General features: G+C 36.8%; 1 protein-coding gene and 1 long non-coding RNA gene across 19 annotated transcripts in view; one reads left to right on the top strand and one right to left on the bottom strand.

Annotated features, from left to right (window-relative positions):
- The window catches only part of COBLL1 (cordon-bleu WH2 repeat protein like 1), a 161164-nt gene that overhangs the window by 134680 nt on the left and 1667 nt on the right, over positions 1-24817 (top strand). For 5 of the 15 annotated variants that reach the window (XM_026492660.4, XM_026492657.4, XM_026492667.4 and 2 more), the window contains 7 exons: positions 3647-3800; positions 4255-4329; positions 5485-5622; positions 10073-10307; positions 11371-11465; positions 15731-17292; positions 19172-19348. In XM_026492660.4, coding sequence (XP_026348445.3) covers positions 3647-3800; positions 4255-4329; positions 5485-5622; positions 10073-10307; positions 11371-11465; positions 15731-17292; positions 19172-19348 — 2436 coding nt within the window. The remainder of the gene's footprint in view (positions 1-3646; positions 3801-4254; positions 4330-5484; positions 5623-10072; positions 10308-11370; positions 11466-15730; positions 17293-19171; positions 19349-24817) is intronic. The other 10 variants (XM_048214494.2, XM_026492659.4, XM_048214496.2 and 7 more) reach the window with 5 other exon arrangements.
- Positions 17169-24817, bottom strand: part of LOC125281345 (uncharacterized) — a 68009-nt gene continuing 60360 nt past the window's right edge. For 3 of the 4 annotated variants that reach the window (XR_007188509.2, XR_008961311.1, XR_008961312.1), the window contains one exon: positions 19791-24027. This is a non-coding gene — a long non-coding RNA (uncharacterized LOC125281345). Of the gene's footprint in view, positions 18389-19790; positions 24028-24817 lie in introns of those variants that run through there. The other variant, XR_007188508.2, reaches the window with a different exon arrangement.

Raw genomic sequence — 24817 nt, 5'->3', positions numbered from 1 at the left:
TTAAATGCTTCTTCTTTTCCTGTGGGCTTTTACCCAAGAAAAGGGTGCTTGCAGTAGATATAGAACATCCCTTTCCCAAGGTCCAGGGGTTCCTCCACTTTGGTCTTAATAGTGATGTTTTATTTTAACACGAAATAACTACCAAGTTTGATTTTTATTTTATTTTACCTGTCCTTCTTAGCTGATTGAAATTATTTTCTAGCAGTAAAAAAGAAAACATGCAGGGGTGCCTGAGGGGCTCAATCAGTTAAGCATCTGACTCTTGATTTTGGCTCAGGTCATGATCCTGGGGTCATGAGATCAAGCCCTGTGTCAGCTCTGTGCTGGGGGTGGAGCCTGCTTAAGAGTCTCTCCCTACCCCTCTCCCCTGTGCTCCCTCTCTCTTTAACAATAACGACACAAAACTCTTGTCTCTCTGTCTTGAAAGACAAGAAAGAGATATTAAGCTATTTCCTTGAACATTAACACTAATATTATTGTACCTCAGGACAAAACTTCCCTTTCTGTCATTAATCTGTTGCTGATTATCTAAACTTAACCATTCTTGTTCCTTGAAAACCCCTGCTCTTGGCCCATCCTACATAAGTTGTGAAATTTACAGTTTTGTCATAAACGTAGCAAGTTTTAACTATTATAGCATGAAATCTAGTTATCACAGGTCATGTACATCTTTCTGCTACCACTCAGTGACAGTCATGCCGTCTTAATGTCTTCCTTCTCAGTCTCTGTGATCCAATCGCAGCTCTAATAATGTATGTCCATTTCTTTTCATGTTACACTTGCAAAACAGGGTAAAGGGAGTTAAGTTCTGTAGGATAAAGTTACAAAAGATGTGCTCCTTCAAAATGTTCGTGTCTTTGCTCTTCTTTTCCCTGGGCTGTCTTCATAAATGCTATTGAAAAATTTTTAGTAAAACTAAAATCTGTGTATTTTGACAAATTTTAAATTCTTTATCCATAGAAATATAAATATCCTGTACCAAAAAAATAAAAGTTTGCTTATTTTAAGACCTCTAGGGACATAAATGAAATATGTGAGTCTATTTTTATTTTGTCTTTGAGTTATGGATAGGTTCATATAAACTTCTGAGTCTGCAATATAAATTCCTCCCTTCTAATTTCTGTATATTTTATTATGACCAAAATTTAAGAGCTCTAACTCTTAAACAGATACTGTCATTTGAGAAATTCATGACTAATTCAAGTCACGACTGCTTTTATCAGGTAATAGAAAAGATCAATAAATGACAGTGATTGGGAATCTGGCCTAAAGGGGAACACAGGTTTGTATCATAGGCCTCATGAGAGCAATCAGTCTAAGCACTGAAACAAGTTTGCAGTGTGGAAGTAGGAGGAAAATCAAATGCTGCCCCAGATTTGTGCATTCAGCAATTACTTATTGATCACTTACTGTGTTCTTACTGGTAAAGTAGGTCTGTGAGAGGAGGGCAGCATGCCTTAATAGGGCTTTACTGAGTAAATTCATCTGAGAAAGAAAATGGCATATTCTACTGCTTTTGATATTTACATCATTGTTTTGAAAAGTGAAGTGCTGCATTGTTTTAGGAGAATTTTTGGACTTTTTCCTAACGACTCCTAAACTTAATTTTATAAGATAGCAAATGAAAGTTTCCAAATACGGAGCTATATCATTAATCAAAAGAAGAAAACTTTACATTCTGCTCGAAATGACATTTAAATACTGCTCGTCCAGCTGTATGATACCATGCCTTTCCTTCTTAGCCCTTTATTGCCAAGGGTCCTTCTCCTGATTGTTTCAAAAGTCCAAAGTGCAAACTGAGGATCTGTCTCCACCTCCACCCTGGAGCGGGTGGAGGGTGAGGGATGACCCTTAGGTTTAATCAGAATTGGCTTTAGTGACTGAATCAGTCTGGGTTCGGGTGGCGGGCTTTAGCTCTTTCCATGCTGGTTAGGTCTGAGACGTTCTGCAGGAAGGGCCGTCGTATGGAGGGGGAGGAGGTTGGTGGCTGCAGCTGTTCATCAGTTGATACGGAGAATACTGAATGGTTTGACTCGCCTTCAGGTAGGCCAGGTGCTACCCTGCCTGCCCCCGGTGAGGTGTGTGTTCCATCGAGTGCTGCCATTGTGGACCTAACTGTGCTGTGTCCCTGTGAGAGGACACTCAGGGCAGGAGGTGGTTGGAGAGATCTAGGGGCTTGGTGCTTAACTGCTGTAGACGTCCTCACCCACACTTCGGCCTTTCTGTGCCGACTGGGAAACTGTTAGTAGGTTTTGAACAGAGTGACCCTAAGCAAACTTCGGTTTTGATAGGATCCTTTTGCTGGTATGTTGAGAAAGGGCCGTAGGGGAACCGTGTGGAAGCAGAGTCCGTTGGGAGGTGCTTGATGGTAATCCAGACCATGTGGTAGCAGTCAAGCTGATGCGCCAATGGGATGGACTTCATGTGGCGTGTGAGAGAGAAAGGAGAGGAGGACGACTCCAAAGTCACTGCACTGAACAAATGGAGGAATGACTTGCTCCTTCCTGAAACAGGAGAGACTGTGGGAACAGGACTATTTTTGCTGGGAGAGGGGGAAGAAGGGATTATCAGGATCTCAGTTTTAGACATGCCATGTTTGAAATCGCCGTGGATATTAAGTGGAGATCACATAGAGGATGGAGGCGTAAGTTTGGAATTAATCAGCATATGAATAATATGTAAGTGCACGGGAAAGGAGGAGATTACCAACAGAGTGAACATACATACTGAAGAGAGTGTAGCTAAGGACTAAGATGAAAAAGAACCGTAAAAGAAAATGGAGCGTTGGGATCTGTCTGGAGTAGGAATGTGGTCATCTGGAAGTAAGAAAAAGAGAATTTTAAGAGGGTAGTCTAGTCTGTTGAATGCTGCTAACAGGTCAAATAAATGAGTTCTGAGAATTAACCAATAGTTTAGTTGTGGTTGTGGTCATTGACGACTTTGATAGGAATAGTTTTAGTGGATCAAAAGTTGGGAAATATCTGGTTGGGCAGGTTCCAGTGGGGGATGAGAAACTGGAGACAAAGACTATGAACAACTCGTTGAAGCAGGTTGGTTGTAAAGAGAAAGCGTGAGATGGCATGGCAGTGCGCCAGGAGGCAGCGGGCGGTCTGCGAGGCGGGCCTGTCTTCGGGTCTGCTGACGGTCACATGCCGGCCGTGTGAGCAGTAGCTGCGGATGGAGTCGGTGACCTCAAATGACCTTGCGTGGGTAGACATATAAATTTTTGAGATGTTTGTTGTTAATACATTAGTACTAAAAAAGAAAGATTAATCAAGCCAGCTGTTTTAACGTACAGATATCCTTCCCTTTTCACCTCTTACTCTACATCCCTTTTTCTCCATATTTTTCTTTGAAAGCTAATTTTTAACTATTATGAGTCCTCCACATTATAATTGGTTGTTGGTATGCCATTCTTCCATCCTGGCCTGAGTTCCTTGAGAAGGACCATATTTTACTTTACTTTACATATCTGTCTCATAGCTCAGCTCCTGGCACACGGCAGGTACTCCATAAATGTTTTTTGAAGGAATGACTCTTATGTTTCATGTTGGCATCTAAAGCAGCTGATGTAAAGGTCAGTGTCTTCGTGAAGTTTGCTGTCAATTTCTAAATACAGATTGTGTCTGGTCATTTTGTTCTCCAGAGTCCCTGTGGAGCAGGCATAGTGAGAACTGGCTCACTGCAGCTCAGTAGTGCATCTGCTGGCAGTTCGTCTTTGAAGAGGACAAAGCGAAAAGCACCTTCCCCGCCCTCCAAAACACCCCTGCATCAAAGTGATGAAAATAGTCCTGTCACTGGTAATGTTACTTTTCACGTTAACATTCCATGTGTGTTAGGTCTGGTTTCGTATAGACAGTAAAGTAAATCAGGTCTTTTTACTAAAAGACAATACTCAGGTTTTTAAATTAATTTTAATAATATTTCGATAGTCCCTGATTATTCTCACTTAACTACCTTTTTAAAATCTGTAACATAACCAAAAAAAAAAAAATTGTGTAGCTCCCTGATCCAAAAACTGAGCATGTGATCACTTGTGAATCTGTTCAGGACACTCTCCTTCCAGGATTGACTGCCCGTAGGAAGGGGAAGCTAAGTTGACTTTAGTTGTATCAAAGCTGGACGAAGAAATGGCTTCTAACAGAGTTACGGCTATCTCTTCCCAAATTATATACAAATAAATTAAGCTACTAAGGAATTGCTACATTTGTGAATGTGACTTGTTTATAAGTTGTGCTGCTTCTGCCCCCCCAGCCCTGCAGGCAGAACACGCAGTTCCTTCGGACGGTGTTTTGGAAGCAAACTCTCCCGAGGGGCTGCCCAGCCCAGGTAGGACACCTTGATTCCACATCACGTAGTTCCGGAAAAAGACCTTTCATGGCAGTTGAGGAATGAATCTAGTTATAATGCTCTATGAAAGACATACAGATGCTTGGACTCTATTTCCCAGATTTTATAATATGAAATGAAAAATTTTCCACCCTGGGTTGAGTATGAAACTGGCAGAACTCAAAATTTTAGTTCTGTGATGGTAGCTTAAGAACTTTCCTTATGCAGTGTCAGGTTACCACTTATTAATGTCCTTCCCAAGAAGGACACATATTAGTTAGGAATGTACCTTAGTGTGTTCAGAAGAAACTTACACCAAGGTGTAACGTACCATTATTTACACAACTGTCCTATGTATGAATTTGACATACATAGTGTCCTAATTTAGTGGTAAAAATTTGTCATCAAGTAGTATTTTCTATTATATGGTTACATTTTGAGTTGTCCAAATTAATGAAATGCCAGTAAAAATAAAATAATTCAATTTAATACTGTTTCCCTATATTTTTAATAGTAGCTATTATAAGAATAAATATAAAATTTCTTAATTCTTAGACTTAACGTTAGATGTTAATGAACATGACAGACTAATGTCTAACCAAAAATAGGATATTACTATGCCAGTACTTTAACATGGGGATAATTTTATAGGTATGAAAATTGTTCAATATAACCCTACCTAATTTTCAGAAATAATATTCATAAACACAGGAGAAACTCGAGAACACCCAGATGCTCCAAAATTTTTAATCCTTAGGTGATTTTTAGGAATTTGAGATTTTGACACATCTTATATAAGAATTCTCCTGTCCTCTGTGATTAAAAACATTATCCTTATATCACTAGTCATGATTTTTCTTACTTCTTAAGTCTTACCCAGAATAATATCAATGATACTGTTTTGTTCCACAAAGGGATTTTATTAAATAATATCCAACTATATAAGTGAAATGAGAAGACTCAGAAGTATTAGAAAGAAGGTGTGAATGCTATTCAAACTTTGCTTGATATCTGTTTCTCTTTCTTTACCTTTTATTCCCCTGGTTACCTCTTGTTTAACGCATGGATAATCCTGAGCTAACAAATCTGATTTCTTCGAAATGCTTCTTGTTCTCTGCTCGCCGTAACTCTGTTGTCTAAGTGCCATTTCCACAGACTTTACTTCTTCGACAGAAGCCTCCCTCGGCCCCGGACTCCCCAGTCATGAACACTGCACTGTGCCCAAACTGCGGGATGAAGACTCTCTCTCCGAATGCCCTGGAACACCCGAGGCAGCCGGAACGCCTCTGACATGTGGGTGACCGGGCCTTTCCTGCCTGGTGCTTTCTTTGATGCAGATTAAGATTATCCCCACATAAACATTTCACTACTTGGTCATCCCTTGTGTAAAAATGTCTCAAAGAAATAGTGGTTTCCCCCTTTCACTTGAAATTCTCTTACAGGTTTGGAGTTTCATATTTTCCCTAACCAGATAGATGAATATGGCAAGGCATAAGATGAATAAAATAAGTGGCTTTGGAGGATTTCAGCTTTTGTTCTATTTGGTTTTCTGCCTTTTGGCAAACCTCTTTGAACTCTGTTATTTCCAGTGTTTAACTTTATGAGTATAAAAGAATATCTATATCTATCTATTTTTTTTCTTTCTTGGACTACTCTTTTGTTATCTAGGCATGGCTTATTTTCTATAGTATTGTTTTTAATTGGGATTTTTATGTTAAATTATTGGAATTATTTTGTTACCAGATGGCAAAAATTTATAGTTAGGTAATACTTGCCTTTCATTATAAATAATTTTATTCAATTTTTTTATTAACTCAGAATGAGTCCTTATTTAAAATCATTTAAAATTAATATCATATCACATACTGCTTATAGTAATGCAATATTGTGTGGCCAGTTTGGAAAATAGTTTGACAAGTCTTTAAAAATAAAATTTAAGCATTCATTTTCTGTATAACCCAGCAATCCCACTCCTACGTATTTTCCAAGGAAAATGAAAACCTCTTTGCACATAAAAACTTACATGTAAATTATTTTAAGATTTTTATTCATAATTGTCCCAAATAAGAAACAACCCAATGTCCCTAAACTGAGGAATGGATAAACTATGGTCAGTCCGTACAGTGGTTGCCAGGTCTAGGGTTAGGGGGAGTGGTTGATCACCAAAGGGCCCCAGGGGTTTTGGAGACTGATGGACTTGTTCTATATCTTGATGGTGTTGGTGGTCACCCAACTATACATCTATCAAATGAAGCCTTCCAACATGGATTCTAAAAATAAATTTTACTGAGTGTGAATCGTATCTCGATTTTTAAAAAAGAAAAACTACTCTGTCTGGCAGCAACTGCAGTAGAGTCTGACACAGTAAGTGTTTTTTGAATGAATGAATGAATGAATGAATGAATGAATACAAAAAAGTAATTTACCACAATAGATGTAATTTTTTAAAAAAAGATTTTATTTATTTATTTGAGATTGAGAAAGAGCATGTGCCTGACGAGGGAGAGGTGAGGAGGGGTTGGAAGAGAGAGACAATCACAGGCAGACTCCATGCTAAGCACAGAGACCGAAGCGAGGCTCAGTCTTACGACCCTGAGAATATGACCTGAGCAGAAACCAAGAGTGGGATACTCAACGGACTGAGCCACCCAGGCGCCTCCCTACTTTTCAAAAAGATTTTATTTATTTATTTATTTGAGAGAGAGAGGGAGAGAGCACTCAACTAGGGAGAGGGGCAGAGAGGGAGTGGTAGAATAGATGTAATTTTTTTTTTAAAGATTTTATTTATTTATTTGACAGAGAGAAAGACAGCCAGTGAGAGAGGGAACACAAGCAGGGGGAGTGGGAGAGGAAGAAGCAGGCTCCCAGCAGAGGAGCCCGATGTGGGGCTCGATCCCATAACGCCGGGATCACGCCCTGAGCCGAAGGCAGACGCTTAACGACTGAGCCACCCAGGTGCCCCTAGAATAGATGTAATTTAATATGATTTTATTTTAGCAAAGAGAGAAATTTGTCAATTCTGCCATTTCGATCATCTCCAGGAAAAATATACAGAGTATCCCAAACATCTCAGTGAAATTATAAGCTTTAATTATTTAAAAGTAAAACGCTCCAGACTTACAAACATGTCTTCTAAAAGCTTAGAATTTAAATTTCATTTATACATATTACATTTTGTGACTTTTAAAGAATTTTTGAATCTTATTTTTTGTTTCAATGTTGCTTTCTTTAGAGGAACTGAAAAACTTAAAAATTCAAATCATATAAAGCATAGTAAAGGTAAAAAATTGCAATAATTAAACTTTCAAAAGATGACTTCTGTAATTTTTTAACATTTATACTTTGGAAGTTGTTAAATCTTAAAACTTCACAAAGATTTTGAACACTGTATTCTTTGAAAGTGAGTATTCCCTTAAAACTTATGAAGCTGAAATACAATAGTCATGCTACAATATTTGTGGAATTTATTCATTGTTCACAGCCCTCACCCAGTCTTTTTTTATTGTAGTCCTAAAATGTGGCCATCATATAACACATACAAATCAAACTTGTTTTATTATTTTTCGAAGCTTGGGGAAATTTGTGCTAGTCAACCAATCAACTCTGAAAGTTTTTTTGGATTATTAGAATTTTTAAAAATAATCACAGCCTTTCCTAAGAATTTTAAGATTAGGAATACTCTTCAAGCTAGTAAAAAATATATATTTAAGCAAGCCTACATGATGCTTGTAACTACCAAGTTATAAAATTTCAGAAACATAATTTGAAAAGATTTTCGAAATATCTCACTTATTCTTTAATTAACTGAGACTCGTTAATTTAAGGACGGGGGGGGCCCCATACTTAAAGAAAAGTTGTTTGAAGTACTTTTTTTTTTTTTTTTTTAAAGATTTCTTTGAGAGTGTGAGAGCGCAAGTGTGTGCCTGCGCCCACCAGTGGGGACAGGGGATGAGGGTGCGGGGGAGGGGCAGAGGGCGAAGGAGAGACTCTCAAGCAGACTTCCTGCTGAGCGCAGAGCCCAAGGCAGGGCTCATCCGAGGCCCCTGAGATCCTGACCTGAGCTGAAATCAAGAGTCAGATGCTTAACTGACTGAGCCACCCAGGGGCCCCTATGTGAAATACTTTTGATGGGCAAGAGAGAAATCAGGATAACAGTAATTTTGCTAAGTGTTACCTCAGTTAATCTAATGTGTAAAGAGCTTAATACATGCCAAGGGGCCATTTATAAAACACATTTGCTTCTAAACCGGAACAGGCATTAATTTTCTCAAACACAGTTTTCAAATTACATAAATATACTCTTACTGCACAACTATGATATGCTGTTGTAACATAATATTGTACATTGGTATCATAATGGTGTTTTCACATGTCATAATAAAACAAGATTTGCCAAAATATATTTTTTTAAAATTCACTTAAATTCAAATTCCGTAATATTTTTTCTGTTGAGTAATCTACTTTTTATTCACAATGAAACTGTCATTAAAAGTCTCCATATTTGTTTATTAAGTAGCATATAAAGCACGCTGTTCTGCCTAGAGATAAAATTAAAGACCTACATTACTTTAAATATTCTTCAAATATGTTGAAGTTTGTATTAATTTTGTGGATGTGCTGATCACTATAACCTAATGCTCTACCATCCCTCCCCCCCATTGCGGTAAATTAAACTTTGTTCAGCTGCTATTGTGTTAATGGGAGTGTTAAATTATACTTAAATAAGCAAAGATTCAGAACCTCATTCTTTGGTTTAAATTAAATTTCACAGCTAGTGTGGACACCAATTAGGATGTCTCCTCTTTTAATCTGTTGGCCATTTGTTGTTGGTACTAAAGGAATAATGATAAAACATTCTTATACAATGAAATATTAACTGCAGCTTTTGAAGAGAATCACACACACACACACACACACACACACACATTGATATGGGACAATTTTTCGTAGTTAAGTGGAAAAACAGAAGGTGAAAAACATCAGGTATAGTATGCTTCCATTCATATTAAATGAACCAACAAAAAATAAAGAAGCATGAGTATGCATATCTGCTTGTATGCTCATTATACTTTCCGATAATACATTGGAAAAACCTATTAAAGGAAGTTGCCTCTGAGAATCAAACTGAGTGGGAATAATTTTCATTGTATAATACTTGTTTGTATTTTCAAAAAGTGCATTACGTATCTGTGTCTTTTAACCCTGGTTTTGTATTTGAATCACCTTAGGAGCCTTAAAAATTCTTGGCCCCACCCTTCAGAGATTCTGATTTAACAGGTGTGGAGGAGGGTGTGAGCCCTGGTATTTTTAAGAGGGGCTCAGATAATTCTCCATTGTAATTCTGATAACTATGGAGTCAGATTTTATAAGTACATAAAATCTCATGTTCTTTTAATTTACATTTAGAGCTAGTGTATGAATGTAAAAATCATTTAAATTCAAAGATACATAGATATCTCTCAGATAGAGATATATAACTTGAAGATTACGAGTTTAAATACTTTTTTCTCTACCACAAATAAAACCTAGCTTGATAGCATATTATTTTTAGAATTGTATACGTCTGAGATAATTTGACTATATGTTAATGTGATTATTCACCATTAGAAGAGTATTTTCGTATTAGTTTTGGAGCAGCATTTAAGAGTCCAGCTAATTATTATTTTAAAAATTCCTTTCTTGCTAGGATTGCATAGGATGAATGAGGCAAATTAACACTTAGGATATCTTCGTTTCTTTGTAGCTGGAATAAGCTCTGATCATAGCCTTGAAGAGATAGATGAAAAGGAAGAACTCAGTGCAGTGCCTAAAGATGAGGCTGAAAATATTTCTCTGAAGTCACAAGATATTCCTTTTGGATCTACTGATATAATAAATACACTGAAAAATGATCCTGACTCAGTCCTTGGCAATGTTGCTGGAGAGCCCTCACAAAACTCCAAAGAAGAAAAACAAGAAGCTAGAAACACAGATGGACAGTAAGTAGTCTATGTGCTGGAAGTGTTGGTGATGGTTTGTTTAATTAATACTAGTCTCTGAATTATAGGTCTGATATTGTAAACACAAATATAGTAGTCCCTTTAGTTGAGACTCTGTTCACCATCATTATAAGAATGCTTATTAATAAAGTATGCATTTGCATGTTTTGTTTTTAAATAAAATCAAATTTCAACAGTTCTGGTAGCCCTGTGTGAGATAAACCATAGCATGTAGTTAATCTGTATGACTCAAATATGAAAGTATTTGTTTTGTATTGTATGATTTTTTGCCTATTTTCTGTTTGATCTAAATGAAATATTTAATTTTTAATTTTCAGCAAATGCTTCTCAAGAATTTTCACTGATATATAAAGCAATTCCGCATATTAGATTATGACGTTAAGTTACTAATATTATTTTTACAGTCAACTTTATAATGCAGAGTGTATTTTCCATTTGGTCCTACGAATTGAAGTCTATACTACAGTACACTTATATTGTGTTAGAAATGCCACATCATGAATAAAGATGAAATCAAGTAGGCAAAATAAACCATCTTTATCAAAGTTTTACTGTAATTTGCATGGGATTTTCTCCAGATGAAACCCTTCTATCACTAAAACCAAACCAAACCAAAACAAAACAAAACAAACAACCGTTGAGGTCAGTCCACATCCTGATTTGCCAGAAGTTGGCTTTGCCAGATGCAGGACTTCAATGTTTCATTTTGTTTCCTTTTTCTTCAAAAGACAAATAATAACAAAAAGACACTGTTTTTGGAGAAGTGTCCATTTTACCAAGCTTCTTAGATCCTTCTTTGTAATAGGACCACTCTTTGAAAGCTCATGGTTCATAGGAGCATTTCCTCTCAGTTGTATTTTTTCCTTGCTATTAAATTTCCAGTATTTGGCAGAAAAAAAGATGATTATTTCAATCCATCTGTCTTTGGAAATTATTGCCTCTTTTTTCATCTGGTGTGTGTGTGTGTGTGTGTGTGTGTGTGTGTGTGTGTGTGTGTGTTTAAATAGTATCAAAATATAACATACAGTATCCTGTTTTGCAGAGGACCACACATAATGGAATATAACGCAAGCAGTGAAGAGAGAGTAGTTGACAGTGTAAGAAACTTGAAGTCATTGGGCCCAAAGCAGGAGAATGGTGAGTTCCATACACACTAATAGCCAAAGTTTTCATAGCACTTACTATGTGCCAAAGGGCCATTCTTAAAACTTCATATATATTAACTCATTTAATATTGTATATTAACTCATTTACAGGTCTTACTATTTTTAGTTCGACTTTGTGGTTGATTGAACCACAATATTACGTAATTCACTAGAGTCCCCATGATTAGTAAGTAGTGGACCTTGGATTTGAACTCAGGCAATATTATCCTTGTGTGTGCTATTAACTACCGTGTGTACTATTTTTGTTGTTAAATCTTAGAGGTTGTCTAACCTAGATCTTGGATCTTAAAGATGTACACCCTATGCATCTACTTGTGATCTATTTCTCTTTTTTTCTTTTCACTGACTCCCAAGTCCAAACTTGCTTTACTTCATACTCAAGTTGCTTTACTTGGGTGAAACTTGTCAGCATGATTTTTAATCTAATTATGTAATGTTTACATCTAATTATGTAATGTTATTTACCAGTATCTTCCACACCCCCACCCCCAAGTCAAGACAGGTTCTTCTCTTTGTTATAATATATTTCACTCAGTTCTATCTTTAGGGCTATGCTTTTTTTTTCTTTGCAAGGACTGTAATTTTCCACCTAACTTCACCCACACAACTATCCAAATCCTGCCACTTCACTTATTTTGTTACTTGATTACTAGAAGCCATGTATTTCTCTAAAAGGTCTTGTCTCCTCAACCAGATTGGACAGTCTTTTGGATCAGAGAAATTATATCCAATACTTTGAATTCCTCATAGCATCGAGTAGAATATGACCTCTTGTTGAAATATATAAGTCATCAACTTAAGATTTTTTTGACTTTGGGATGGTGCAAAAGTGATACGCACTCCGTAGAAACTGTATTTTGAATTCTGAGTTTTGGTATTCTCCTGGGCTAGCGATGTCCTGTAGGTTACTCTCGCATGAGCTGGGCAGCTGCAGCTGCGGCTCCCAGTCAGCCCCCCGGGGATAAACAGCAACCATTCTCGTGTTCACTTTCAGTACAGTAGTGAATCAGTTACATGAGATATTACGAAAGAGGCTCTGTGAGAGATGATTGTGCCCAACTGTAGGCTAATGTGTTCTCAGCACATTTAAAGGAGTATAGGCTAAGCTATGATATTCTGTAGCTTAGATGTAGTAAATGCATTTGACTTACCAACATTTTCAAGTTATAATGCGCTTATTGGGATGGAACCCCATCATAAGTTGAGGAAGATCTGTACTTAAGGTTGAATTTCAGAAAAATGATACTACACAAATACAAGATGTGAGGAATCTACAATGGTATTTTAAGGAGATATGAAGGAATTCGCTTATGTATCCTCATAGTCCAGTCTGTTATGTTAACATGCAAAACTAGGTGAAGAGTCTTAGAAAACATAGGGATATACATATTCATATTTGGATAAAATGTGGATTATCCCAGTGTCACAAATGAATAGATAGATACAGATAAATGTTTTACATATGTAGTATGTGTTGGTTAATTCGTGTAGGTCTCTGGTTCATTTTACCCATGGTCAGTACCATCCTGAGATAGAATACTGAGAAGTTCTAAAAGTATGTAATTTCTCTGTCCTTTTCCTTTTCATCTTGATTCAGTTCCTCACAACAGATGCTATGACAACCAATAGAATTTTATTGAGAAATCTTGCTGTTTCCTTCTTTTAAAAATGATAGTCAAATCATTTTTGCTAAGATTGTCGCATCAGGTTAGTGCTAGGGTCACAGGTATATTTCTGCAATAATATTTTTTTATTTACATTTGACTTGCAATGACCTTTGTCGACTCTAGGTGGGTTTTTCCCTACTTTTTAAAATTAAAGTATTTAGGGGCGCCTGGGTGGCTCAGTCATGAAAGCGTCTGCCTTCGGCTCAGGTCATGGGATTGAGTCCCACATCGAGCTCCCTGTTCAGCGGGGAGCCTGCTTCTTTCTCTCCCACTCCCCCTGCTTGTGTTCCCTCTCTCACTCTTTCTCTGCCAAATAAATAAATAAAATCTTTAAAAAAATTAAATTATTTAGTTGATTTTTAAAATAAATAATTTCTATTATCTTTAAAGTAGTTCTATAGTTTTTTCCTTCTTTTTTTTACCTATGCAATATACTTGTTTCAGTCATCCTTTTGTCAGATGATTCATTTTGTAGATGTTGTCAGTTTTGATTAGGGAAAGGACTTGATAGCACAAAATCTACTTTTTCCTTCTACTGGCTGTCATTGGAAAATGGCCTAACCATTCACCGACATTTGGTAGTGTCATTATCAGGTATGTATGAGGATGGATTAGCTACTAAATTCAGCAGTGATTCTAGGTTTCCAGGCCTGTCATTGGGAATAATTGTGAGGTTTTGATGAGAAATTCAGAATTAGAGAACAGTGAAAAATAGACATTTGGAGTTCTAAAACCAATTAGTTAGGGTTTATAGGGAAATGAATTTAAAATATGTTGATTTACTTTGTTTTGGAAAATATTTCTATTGTGTGACTGGGCTATACCTATATTCATTGGAAAATGAGAAATAAGCAAGAGAGAAGGAAATGCATTTAAGTTCATTTCCTGGTACCAGGGACTTTTTTTGGGGGGGGGGGGCTCATAGCAGTGTTGACAATTGTACTTTTCATATAGATATTAAAAATACTTACAAACCAAGTAAATAAGAGCATAGGCAGAAATGTGTCTTTTTGATGATTCTTAAGCAAATGTGACCTTAATCACAAAAGTTAATAATTATGAGTCATTGAGAGGTCACTTGTATAGACAATAAATATTCTGATAATCAGTTGTATTTTTTTTAGGAAGAATAAAAATGAATTCCATTTAAAAATTAGATATTTAATATAAGAACCTTGCAACATAATGGAAAATATAACAACCATGACCAAAAAAGCCATGCAATTCAGTTGGGGGTACAAAGATGAAGGTATTTTAAAAAACTGTTTGTATACAAATTTCCCTGGCAACATTGTTTTTTTTTCTCTTGCATGCATATTTTTTTTCTTTTTTGACAGAGGAACTGTGTAAAAGAGCTCCTGACATTCTGGTCAGTGAACTTGTTATTTATCTTTTAAGTAAGAGTGAGCGGTGATACAGCTCTAGAGAAATACTTGACACCCTTTCCGGCTTGACTCCCGAGGCCCACATTTCACTAGCACTGTGCAAACTACCGTATCTGGAAGGGGAGGCCACAAAGGATTTGGAAGATGGGGGTTAGTTGGTCATCCAGGAGAAATACTTCTTTTGGGCATTTGACTAGAGGGACCCAGTATATAAATCACTTCCCTGAGGACTAGACACATGGCGCACTCTCATGGACTTGCGTTTCCTTCCAGATGCCTCATTCCAGTGCTTTGCCATCGGGTTGCTGGCTGGGAACTGCCGCTTGTTAACCTAGACACTGGCTGGTGATTTTTGTTTTCAGAAGATCTGAATTAGAATTAAGAGGAAAAGTAATGCAGGGGAGAGAGAATTGGTTTTCTCTACATGGATTCTGACATGAGAATAGGGTATCTTTTCCCTCAGAGAAAAATCAAAACCCACATGATTGTTTTTATGTGGTTGAAGTCATCCATATTATGACTAAAAACAAAGTCCTCTAAGAGTCTTTAGCAAGGACACCTAATTAACAAGACAATCAACTTAGATTTTGTTTTTACTTTAACTCTTAAAAGTAGTATTTCCGTTGTTTGCCTTAATTAAAACTGGTAACATTTGCTGGGATTATTTCTCTTTTAATGTAAGGTGTGAAATATAAATACACTAGGGTTATAGAAAAAGATTGGATCAAAATAGGAAGAAAAGGAAAAAATATTTTTGCAATTTGTCCATTTCTTTTGTCATTCTTAACACTGACTGAACTATGAAGTCTACCTATCAGGAGAAATGAAGCTATCTTCAAAGGAGTGCTTGTTCTGGGGAATAGCCTATCCAAATTAGCATGTTATATAAATGACATACAAAATATAATACATATTTTCACCTTTTTACATCTGAGGAAACTGGGTTTGGCTCAAAGGGGTTAAGAAACGTGTAAGTCCATCTGGGTTCTAGACTCAGGTTTCTGTGATACCAAAGCCCATGCTGTTTTTCCTAATGCTACTACCTGCTTTTGTATAATTAGTGAGCTGAAAATTATCTGTAGAATTCAAACCAACCTATTTCAGTTTGGGGGAGGCGAGCATTGAAAACTTGAAGTTTTCCTCCTTTGTTCACATTTAACTTGACAATATTTTTTTTCTCTCAGTAGATCAAAATGAAGTAATTGTCATTCCACCGAACACAGAGGATCATATGAAAAATGGAGTGAGGAGAACAGAAATCAATGTAGGAGGTGTTGCCAAAAATAAAAATGTGGACATGGAAGTTGACAGACCATCAAACTATCAGGCACATAAAACTGATACTGCTGAAAATCTTCTGGCTGCTTCCTTAGTACAAGACCAGAAACTGAATCAGCCCAGTGAGGAAAAGACCAAAATGCAAGACGCAGCCATTCAGACGGTCCCTTCCACTGATGGCTTTGATGGGAATCACCGAGATCATAATTTGTCTAATTTCAAAGTTAATGAAAGTGTGCATACTCCAAGTAACAATAAATCAACTCAACACTCATCTTCAAGTCCCCAAGATTCTGTAGATGCCTCAAGGAAATTCAGGAGTCAGGGCCCCCTAAATGTACAGTCAGAAAATCAACTCACCATAAAAGATCCAATGTATACACATGGTAATGATGATCTTTTGCCTCCTATAGATGGAATTGATAAAAATTCAGCTATTTCTCATGTAAAGAATTACCCACTTTATAAACAAGACTATGATCCCAAGCCAAAGCCTTCAAATGAAATCACAAGAGAGTACATACCCAAAATTGGAATGACTACTTATAAAATTGTGCCTCCCAAATCCCTGGAGATAGTAAACAATTGGGAATCAGAAACCACTGGATATAAAGATGATCAAGAGGTACATACTTTAGGAAGAAAGCACACTCATGAGAGTGTGAAAGAAACTGAGATCCAAACAGAAGATCTTGTTATTTCTGAAAGCCCAAAGGAGCCCCAGGCAGACGTTCAACTGAAGCTTACCCCGAGAACAGAGCCTCAGGTGCACAGTGTGGAGAGCTCGCCCCATATCGCCACGGGGAATCCTCTGAAACCTGCACCCAGAATGACGAAAGACGCTGGCACAGCTCCTTTTGTGCCGAATTTGGAAGATATAAACAATATTTTGGAGTCAAAACTTAAATCTCGGGTTTCAAATCCCCAGACCAAACCAAGTTTTTTTTTCTTACAGATGCAAAAGAGAGTTTCAGGTCACTATGTGACATCTGCCGCTGCCAGGAGTGTCCACGTGGCCCCAAACCCCACTCCAAAAGAACTAATAAAGAAAGAGGAGGAAAGGGATGTGCTGCCTCCTCCAGAGCAAACTCTTTCTCCCTTAAGTAAAACAGCTCCATCTCCTCCACAGCCGCATATTCAAAGCCCCGATGATGACCGCAGCAGCCAGAAGCCTACGGAAACCCTGCCTCCTTCCGTAGCTCCGAGACCCGCTCCTCTTCCTGCGAGTCAGTTAGCAGCCCAAAATCTGAAGACTTTGAAAACTTTTGGTGCCCCTAGACCTTACTCGAGCTCTGCGCCGTCCCCCTTTGCCCTTGCGGTCGTGAAACGGTCACAGTCACTCAGCAAAGTGCGCCCGGAGCCCAGCGGCGAGGGTGCGGCCGCCCCGCCTCCACCCGACACAGAAGAAGGGAAGGCTCCTTCTGTACATAAATTTGTGGGCATCCCACAGCCGTGTGTGCGTGATGAGGTAATGTCACATTTTTTAAAAATGAGGGGTTCTAATACAACAGGGTTTAAATGGGGGTTGACAGGCATGTTGGCATGTTTGTTACTTAACTCTGAATTCATACTAATGTAACAGCAAGCTACCACAGGGAGAAAACAGTAGTAACACATAAAATCTGATTATTTACTCTCAGAGTTCTTATAATTCATTTAACATGACTGGGTAGTACTATAAATGTCATCATTCTAATAATTGTGTCATTAGCAAATATTGTAATTCGAAGTTTCTTTGCGCATACCTTTGTGTACCGTACTAGTTTATAGTTCTGACTATTTTCCTGTTTTGCTTATCTCAGTTTGTTTACAACTTTTCTGATGTTCTGGTTTCATGTCTTCTCCAATTCCACATAATAGCAAAATAAATAGTTTTAATTATATAGAAATATAAGCAGTATTTAAAAGACTAGATAAAATAACCAGACATTTCTCAACTAGGCATTTTCAATCACATATCCTCAACCCCAATTACCAAAAATTGATACATATAAACAATTTAAACTGAAACCAGAGTTTAAATATATAATTTTCTTAATTTCCCATTTTTGATAATTCAGTGTCAACTTTTCCAGTGACTGGTATGTTGACTAAAATATCATTTAACCACTGTCTAACCTCAATAACTTACATAAAAAGGGACACTTACTGACTTCGTGTTTGGTCAACTAAGTGTTATAATTTGCTAGATTCAAATAGTATAGTCAAAGGAGAGGATGACACTTACAGTATGAATTACAATAATCCACTTGCAATTTTTAAAAAAATATTTTGTGTACCTTTACTCTGATAGTGTTTAAAGAATACTTTCAGATTTGTGTGACAGTTCCAGAAGTATTTTATAGTACTTTTTCAAACATTCCTAGAGTAACAGAAGATTAACTACACTGCCAAGTAGAGATTTTTCCATAATCTCAAAGCAATATTCATCTCAAAAGATATTTCTTCATATATTTCACATTTATGTTTCTTAGCTTTAATGTCAGGAAGAGATGTATGATGTAGAGATTAATTCTTTACTTGGGAACAAAGCCTGTGTTTCTTCTTAGGATGGAATGCCATTCCTAAACAACAGAAGTTTGGTTTAGATAATACAGTTTTTGAGTCATTGCCTGAATTCTGTTTAGTTCATCTTTTGTAAAGATGTTTGGCAGTTTAAAAAAGACATTTTTAAGATTATTTGATAATAGTTTTCAGTTAAATCAGTTACTAAATATTCTTTCCTAAGAAGTTTAATTAAATTTTTGATTCTTAAATTTGGAAATTCCTAATATTAATTTTTAGTCCATGGGAAAATAAAACATGGTCATCATTTAGCCCCTGTGACTTCCAGAAACACAAAATAAGCTGTTACATGTAGCACAGTCATTAATATTCCTTTATTAGAAGATATGTTAGATTCAAGCAATATAAAATTGTCAGTTTGTCCATTTTGTACTGTCAAAAATGATAATTTCACAACCTAATATGTTGTAACTATAAAAAATGTGTTATTTTTTAGTCTAAGGAATTTTTATTATTATTAATTTGGCTCTTCTAGCCAATTCCAGTGGCAAAATCAGCATCATTTGACTCAAAGACAGTAAAATTACCACTGTATTCATAAAGCAAAGAGAGGTACCACTTTTCTTCCTTAGTCTCATAAGTTCAAGAGAAGGGAAAGTAATACCCTCATCTTCCAACTGAGCTCTGGCAGCAGAGATAATTCAGTGGGTAGGGAAACTGAGCTGTCTAAAACACCAGTGTGGCAAATAGTGACTCTTAAAGAATACTGATGATGAAAATTTTTTTAAATGGCTCATTCTTCACTTGGTATTCATATAAATATTTTGCATTTATTTTTATAGGGAAATAACTCTGCACATAATGAACAGAATTCCCAAATACCATCTCCAACTGACTGCCCATCATTCATTCTTAAGAGACAAAGTTCTTTAACATTCCAAAGCTCTGACCCAGAACAGATCCGACAGAGTTTGCTCACTGCAATCCGCTCTGGAGAGGCTGCTGCCAAATTGAAAAGGGTAAGTTTTCTTTATCAGATGGGTGACAGTGGGTCTATTTTCAACATTGTCAAACTAATACTTAGGGGAAATTGTTTTCTGGCTTTTGAATCTGAATAGGGAGGATGCCAGAAGTTACTCTTTGATGTCAAGGGTCATTTTTGAAATATAAGCTGAAAGAGTCCAGAGTCTTACACATACTTAAAAATATGTCCGGTCTATTTTCCACACCATGGGCCAGGTGCAGAACATGGGTTTTGCTCATTATTATATGACTATACATAGAAAGTACCCTGGACTCTGAGTTTATAAATTGTATCAGCACAGTAAGAAAAATTCTTTCAGAAAGAAAATCCCTCCTTATTCCAGAAAAGCTGCACTAGTAATAGGAACCTCCAGTTTTTCAGTCCTAGCTCCCACGGTGATCAAAGTTAACTACCATATGTGGGGGATTGGGTGGGGGCGGGGGTGGGGGGGCACATTGTTTTATAGGTTAAACAAAAAAATGTAGGGAAAATCTAAGGAATTAGATGACATCGCATACAGAAATTCTAGTCTATCATGCCCTGCCCATGTGGCTAGCTCCTTACTAAGGTGCAGGAGAACTTCAGGAGAGGAGGTATACTTCTTTTTGGAGCAAATGCCAAAGAAATGTCCCGGGGAATTATTTGTAGGTGAGTTTCCCCCTCTGTCGCTTTCGTCCACTCAAAGAAGATGGACGTGGTGAAGCCTGGAGCCTGGCATCGTCACTTGGACTTCCCAGAGGCTGTCGTCTCCCTAAATGTCTTTCTTGTTCTCCCCTTAGTTGTCTTGGTTGCAAGTTCCTCAACACCCAAGACAAGAAAAGTACTCATTATTCCCCTGACTCCCTAGGCATTTCGTTTTGTAAATTCCTTCCCTAATCATTTTAGAAGCTATTTAGAGAAGAGTAAGAGACTTGTTGAGCAAAACACTGAGCTCAACAGAAATGAAATCTGCGAAGGGACAGGAATTCTGCAGAGAGAGAAAGAAAGGGGAGGGCATCTCGGGCACATCTCCACGGCTGGCCCTGCCCGCGCTACCACTTTCCTCCCTGTGTTTGAGCAGAGCCATGGGTGACCACTGTTTCACAGAGGGCTTGGCACTCCCAGTTGGCCAAACAGGGAGACAGGGCAAAATACTGCCTGCTGTCAGGAGTGGAGGAAACGTGAAGGGGTAATTCAGGGGATTAGGTTTGAATTTTGTCAGGTATTTGTAGAGTCTGAATTTAGGTGCCAGGTGGCAAAAAAATCCACAAAAAACAAAAACAAAAACAAAAAGTGTAGTTTTCAGTATTAAAAATGGTATTTCACAGGTCATGACATTTATATTTTATGGGGAAATATGCCCATGCAGATATATTGTACATTCTCACTTATGAAAATATTTCTCTTTCTAATCTCGTAAATTCGGGTCGTGTTTCAAATCGGTCACTTCTGATCTAAAGCTTTCTCAGGTCAGTAAACTTGATAAGCATTTTTTAAGCACTAAAGTACTAAACACTGTAGTAGGTACTGAGGAGAGGAAAACGGATAAAATGAAGCCTCTGCCTTCTGGGTGTTCGCAGCCTGGGGCTGAGAAACAGTGGCACATAGGGTCCACGGAGAACCAAGTAGCTACGCAGAAATTAGTTGCAGTGCCTTCGTACTAAAGTCAGTGGATACAGTAACCCGTTTCAATGGACACATTGCAGAAAACAGTGCATTAAGTTGGGAGTGTCTTTTAGGCCTGCAGAACTGTACAGGCAAGCAGCTGTGTGCTTAGTGTTATGGGCTCTGAATTGGCAGTCTCTTCACTTATAAAACTCCCATTGCTTCCAGAATGAGCTGGATGTGAATCAGCATAGAAAGCAGGCCCTAAATGATGATCCTATAATTGTATCCTGTTTATAACTCACTACTTTAGGTTCTATCGAGGCTAAATTTTCTTTCAGTAGGAGATTATCGATAGCTCTGAGTCTTTACAGTGCCAGTTCGTAAATTTTGTTTAATGAAAATTCCTTACATAATCCATTTTCTTCCACTAAAAATGGACACAGGGTCTAGTAAGGTTAATAATATCCACACTCCATGATCAGTATTTTCACTTCTAATTATATACCCTAAAAAAGGTGTGTGTTGTGTACCGGGACTCACATATAAGAACATTCATGAAATATTGTTTTTAATAGCTCCAAATAAATATAACCTTAATATCCAGAAAGAGGATAAACAGTATCTTCAAAGAACGGACTATCAAATAGCAATAAATTGGGCAAGATGCAGCTAAACACAACAGTGTAAAGACCTGTAAAACTATATATGTGTAAAGTTTGACAGCACGCGTAGGTGGCAATTATTTTTAAAAGCGAGGAAGTAATTATACAAATCATGATAGGGTTACTTCCACAGGGAAAGAAAAGGGGTTGCTGGGGGCTTGTGGGAGCAAGACAGGCACACAATTTAAGAGGGAACCGAAAGTCTAGGTAATCAAGATAAATATTAATGCAGTATTTTTTAAATGTCTAAACGAGAGACATTTAGTGATAGAGAAAATGTCAACATTTTAAATAAAGGCAAGCTCAGTAAGGAGCTGGAAATATTCTTTTCTTGGCCTGGCTAGTAGATCATATATATGTTTGTGTTTGTTTTCATTGGGTTGTTTATTTAAGTTCAGGGCACTTTTCTGTACATGTATTATATTTCAAAAAATATTATATTGCAAAAGGAAGTAGAAATGGATGCAAGAAGGCTCTAATTCCTTGTGATCTTTGCTTAAGTCCCATATTTCTGTCCTGTACTGAACGTTTCTCCTGGTTTGTTTTAAATTCTAACATTTCTTTTATAGAACAGCAGTGAGAGTGCCAAATAAAATCTTCAGTGATTTTGACAGTAGGTTTAGATTGTTCATCAGAAAGTTGGCTCCCGGTTTGCCTGTATTTTGGCACCCAAATGTTCAGTTTAACTCCAGGTACCAACCTGCCTTATGGCTCTGGTTCATACCCGAGTAATTAACCTTCATTATAATAATTGGTTCATATTAGAACAATTATCTAGTTGACTGCTCTGGTGTAAATGTAGTCATGAACATGCCATGTTTTTTCATATTTCTTAAGATTTTTTCTACACCTTACCCCTGTTTGACCCCAGTGCAGTCACAGAGATCTCTTGCCTTCTTGTAAAGTTTTAATAAATCCAGTTCAGTATTTGATAAAATGTGTTTGGTGTTAAGATTTATATGTGAATCAGCAAATTGTTTTCAGAGAATAAGAGCATAAGTAACCTATTATCATTGACGTACATTGATATAAGAACTTCTTTGGCTACTCTTGGTTCTTGTTGATGCTTCAGTTACTAAAGGTCATTACACTATTACAAATAGAATATAGGTTTGTAAAAATAAAGTCTGAAAATAAACTGACAAGTAGTATTTAGTGATTGATATTAACCATTTCCTCAGAATGTAAAATTTATCTTTGGCTACATGGAAATCTGGAAGGAAGAAAAAGCTGGATAAGTCACCCAGAATCTTCCTGGCTTGTTTTATTTGTTTAATTGGTCTGCTTTTTGTTCATATTTCCTTGATTGGAATTTGAACAATCTAAAGGCTTCAGGTTGGCACTTCTTTCTGTATATTTTTAAATTAAAAATAAATGATAGTTTCGTAGTTAACGCTCCTCACAAGAATAAGAAAGCTGCATGAATATTCCTGAAAATTCTTTGAAGTTAAAGGGTAGTCAACCAACAGTTGCTCTTAACAGTAAATTCTTTAATGTTACTTTAAAAAATATCTTTATTGTAAGTGTCATATTCATTATCTAGAAAACTCAAGCAGTACTTTTTTACTTTATAAAAGTTTATAAAAAGTTACCATATTCCATTCAAGAAATAGTCATTGATCTACACAGTGCCAGTCACTAAAATAAACATGCATATAATGTGGCATTAAAATAGACAAGGTTTCTGACCTCGCAGAACTTACGGACTAGTCTATAATGAGGTCTTCTCATGCTTGAAATTTAGTATACGAATTTTTAAATATCAAACAAAATACCATTCCCCTCCCACAGTAACTGCTCATGATAGATTACCGTGAAACCTTCCAGAACACTTTTGTAGTATATAAACATATTTAAATACATACAAAAATAGAATCCTGTAAAACATTCACAAATATCTCTTTGAAGTCTTCCATCTTATTATACACACACACATACACACCCACACATGCATGCGCGCACACACACACACATACACACAGTTCTTCTAAGATTACATAGTATTTGACTCTGTGAATGAACCATGGTTTATTTGTTCCTTATTGATGGACTTTAACTGGATTCTAGTTTTTCCATTCTATAAATGGTGCTACAATAAACATCTCCTACTTGTATTAGAGTCATCAGTGTGTTTTTTAAATGCTTAAAACAAAATTTCTTTTACTTTACAAAGAATTATGAAGACTGCAATTTTGGCAATAATTACAAAAATAATCCCTACACACTGAAACTTTTCAGACCAAAGTTACATAATGAAAAGTAATTACCTGTCTGCTGTTCATTGACTATACTTGGAAAGGAATCCACGGGAATACTGAACAAAATGCAGATGAGCTCTTTTTCCCCTGGTGGCAACTTTTCGTGTTTTGTTGTTGTTGCTTTAATTTCAGGTGGATAGTGTCAACACGGTACAGCATTCTGGATTCTAGACAGTCAAGAAAGCTGATTAGTTTGGATGATAATCTTCATTTAATAAAAGGCAACAAATGAAGCACAAGGAAATCATATCCAAACTAAATTTGCCCATTTTATTTCTCTTTTCACTAACTTACTTGTTGCTAGGCAGAATCTGTGTCCTTTTGTACTTCAGTTTTCTTCTTGTGAGAAGATGATAATGTTTGGTTAAGAGTCTAAACTAGCCAAATTGTAATCTAGAGATTAACCATTTTTCTTAAAATATTGTCATTTTTTATGTATAGTATTTCAAAATATTATACCTATCTACTATCCAGAATGCATATGACTTTTAAAAAAATGTTCTAAATAATTTCAAATTCCAAGCTATTTAGGAAATTCTTAGTGTATTTCATTCACTTACCATTATAGAGACTTTGCCATTGAATTTTGGAATTTAGGAGTTTATTGGAAGAAAAAAACTACTTTTCAATCTGTAATTGTTTGGCATAACAGTCATAGATTTGACTTTTTTAGCCCTTTATATGAAAGCATTTTATTTATTTATTTATTTATTTAAGATTGTATTTATTTGAGAGCAAGAGAACACGAGCAGGGGGAGGGAGAGGGAGAAGCAGATGCCCCACCGAGCAGGGAGCCTGACACAGGTCTGGACCCCGGGATCATGACCTGAGCTGAAGGCAGACACTTAACAGACTGAGCCACCCAGGTGCCCCTATATGAAAGCATTTTAAAAACCAAAGCTGTATTTTCTTATAAATAAGGGGTACCTGGGAGGGGAACTTCAAGTTAATATATGT

The sequence above is a fragment of the Ursus arctos genome, unplaced genomic scaffold (assembly GCF_023065955.2).
Source record: "Ursus arctos isolate Adak ecotype North America unplaced genomic scaffold, UrsArc2.0 scaffold_1, whole genome shotgun sequence".
Classification (NCBI taxonomy): Eukaryota; Metazoa; Chordata; class Mammalia; order Carnivora; family Ursidae; genus Ursus; species Ursus arctos.
The sequence above is the reverse complement of the archived record's forward strand: the minus strand, read 5'-3'. Positions and strand labels throughout refer to the sequence as shown.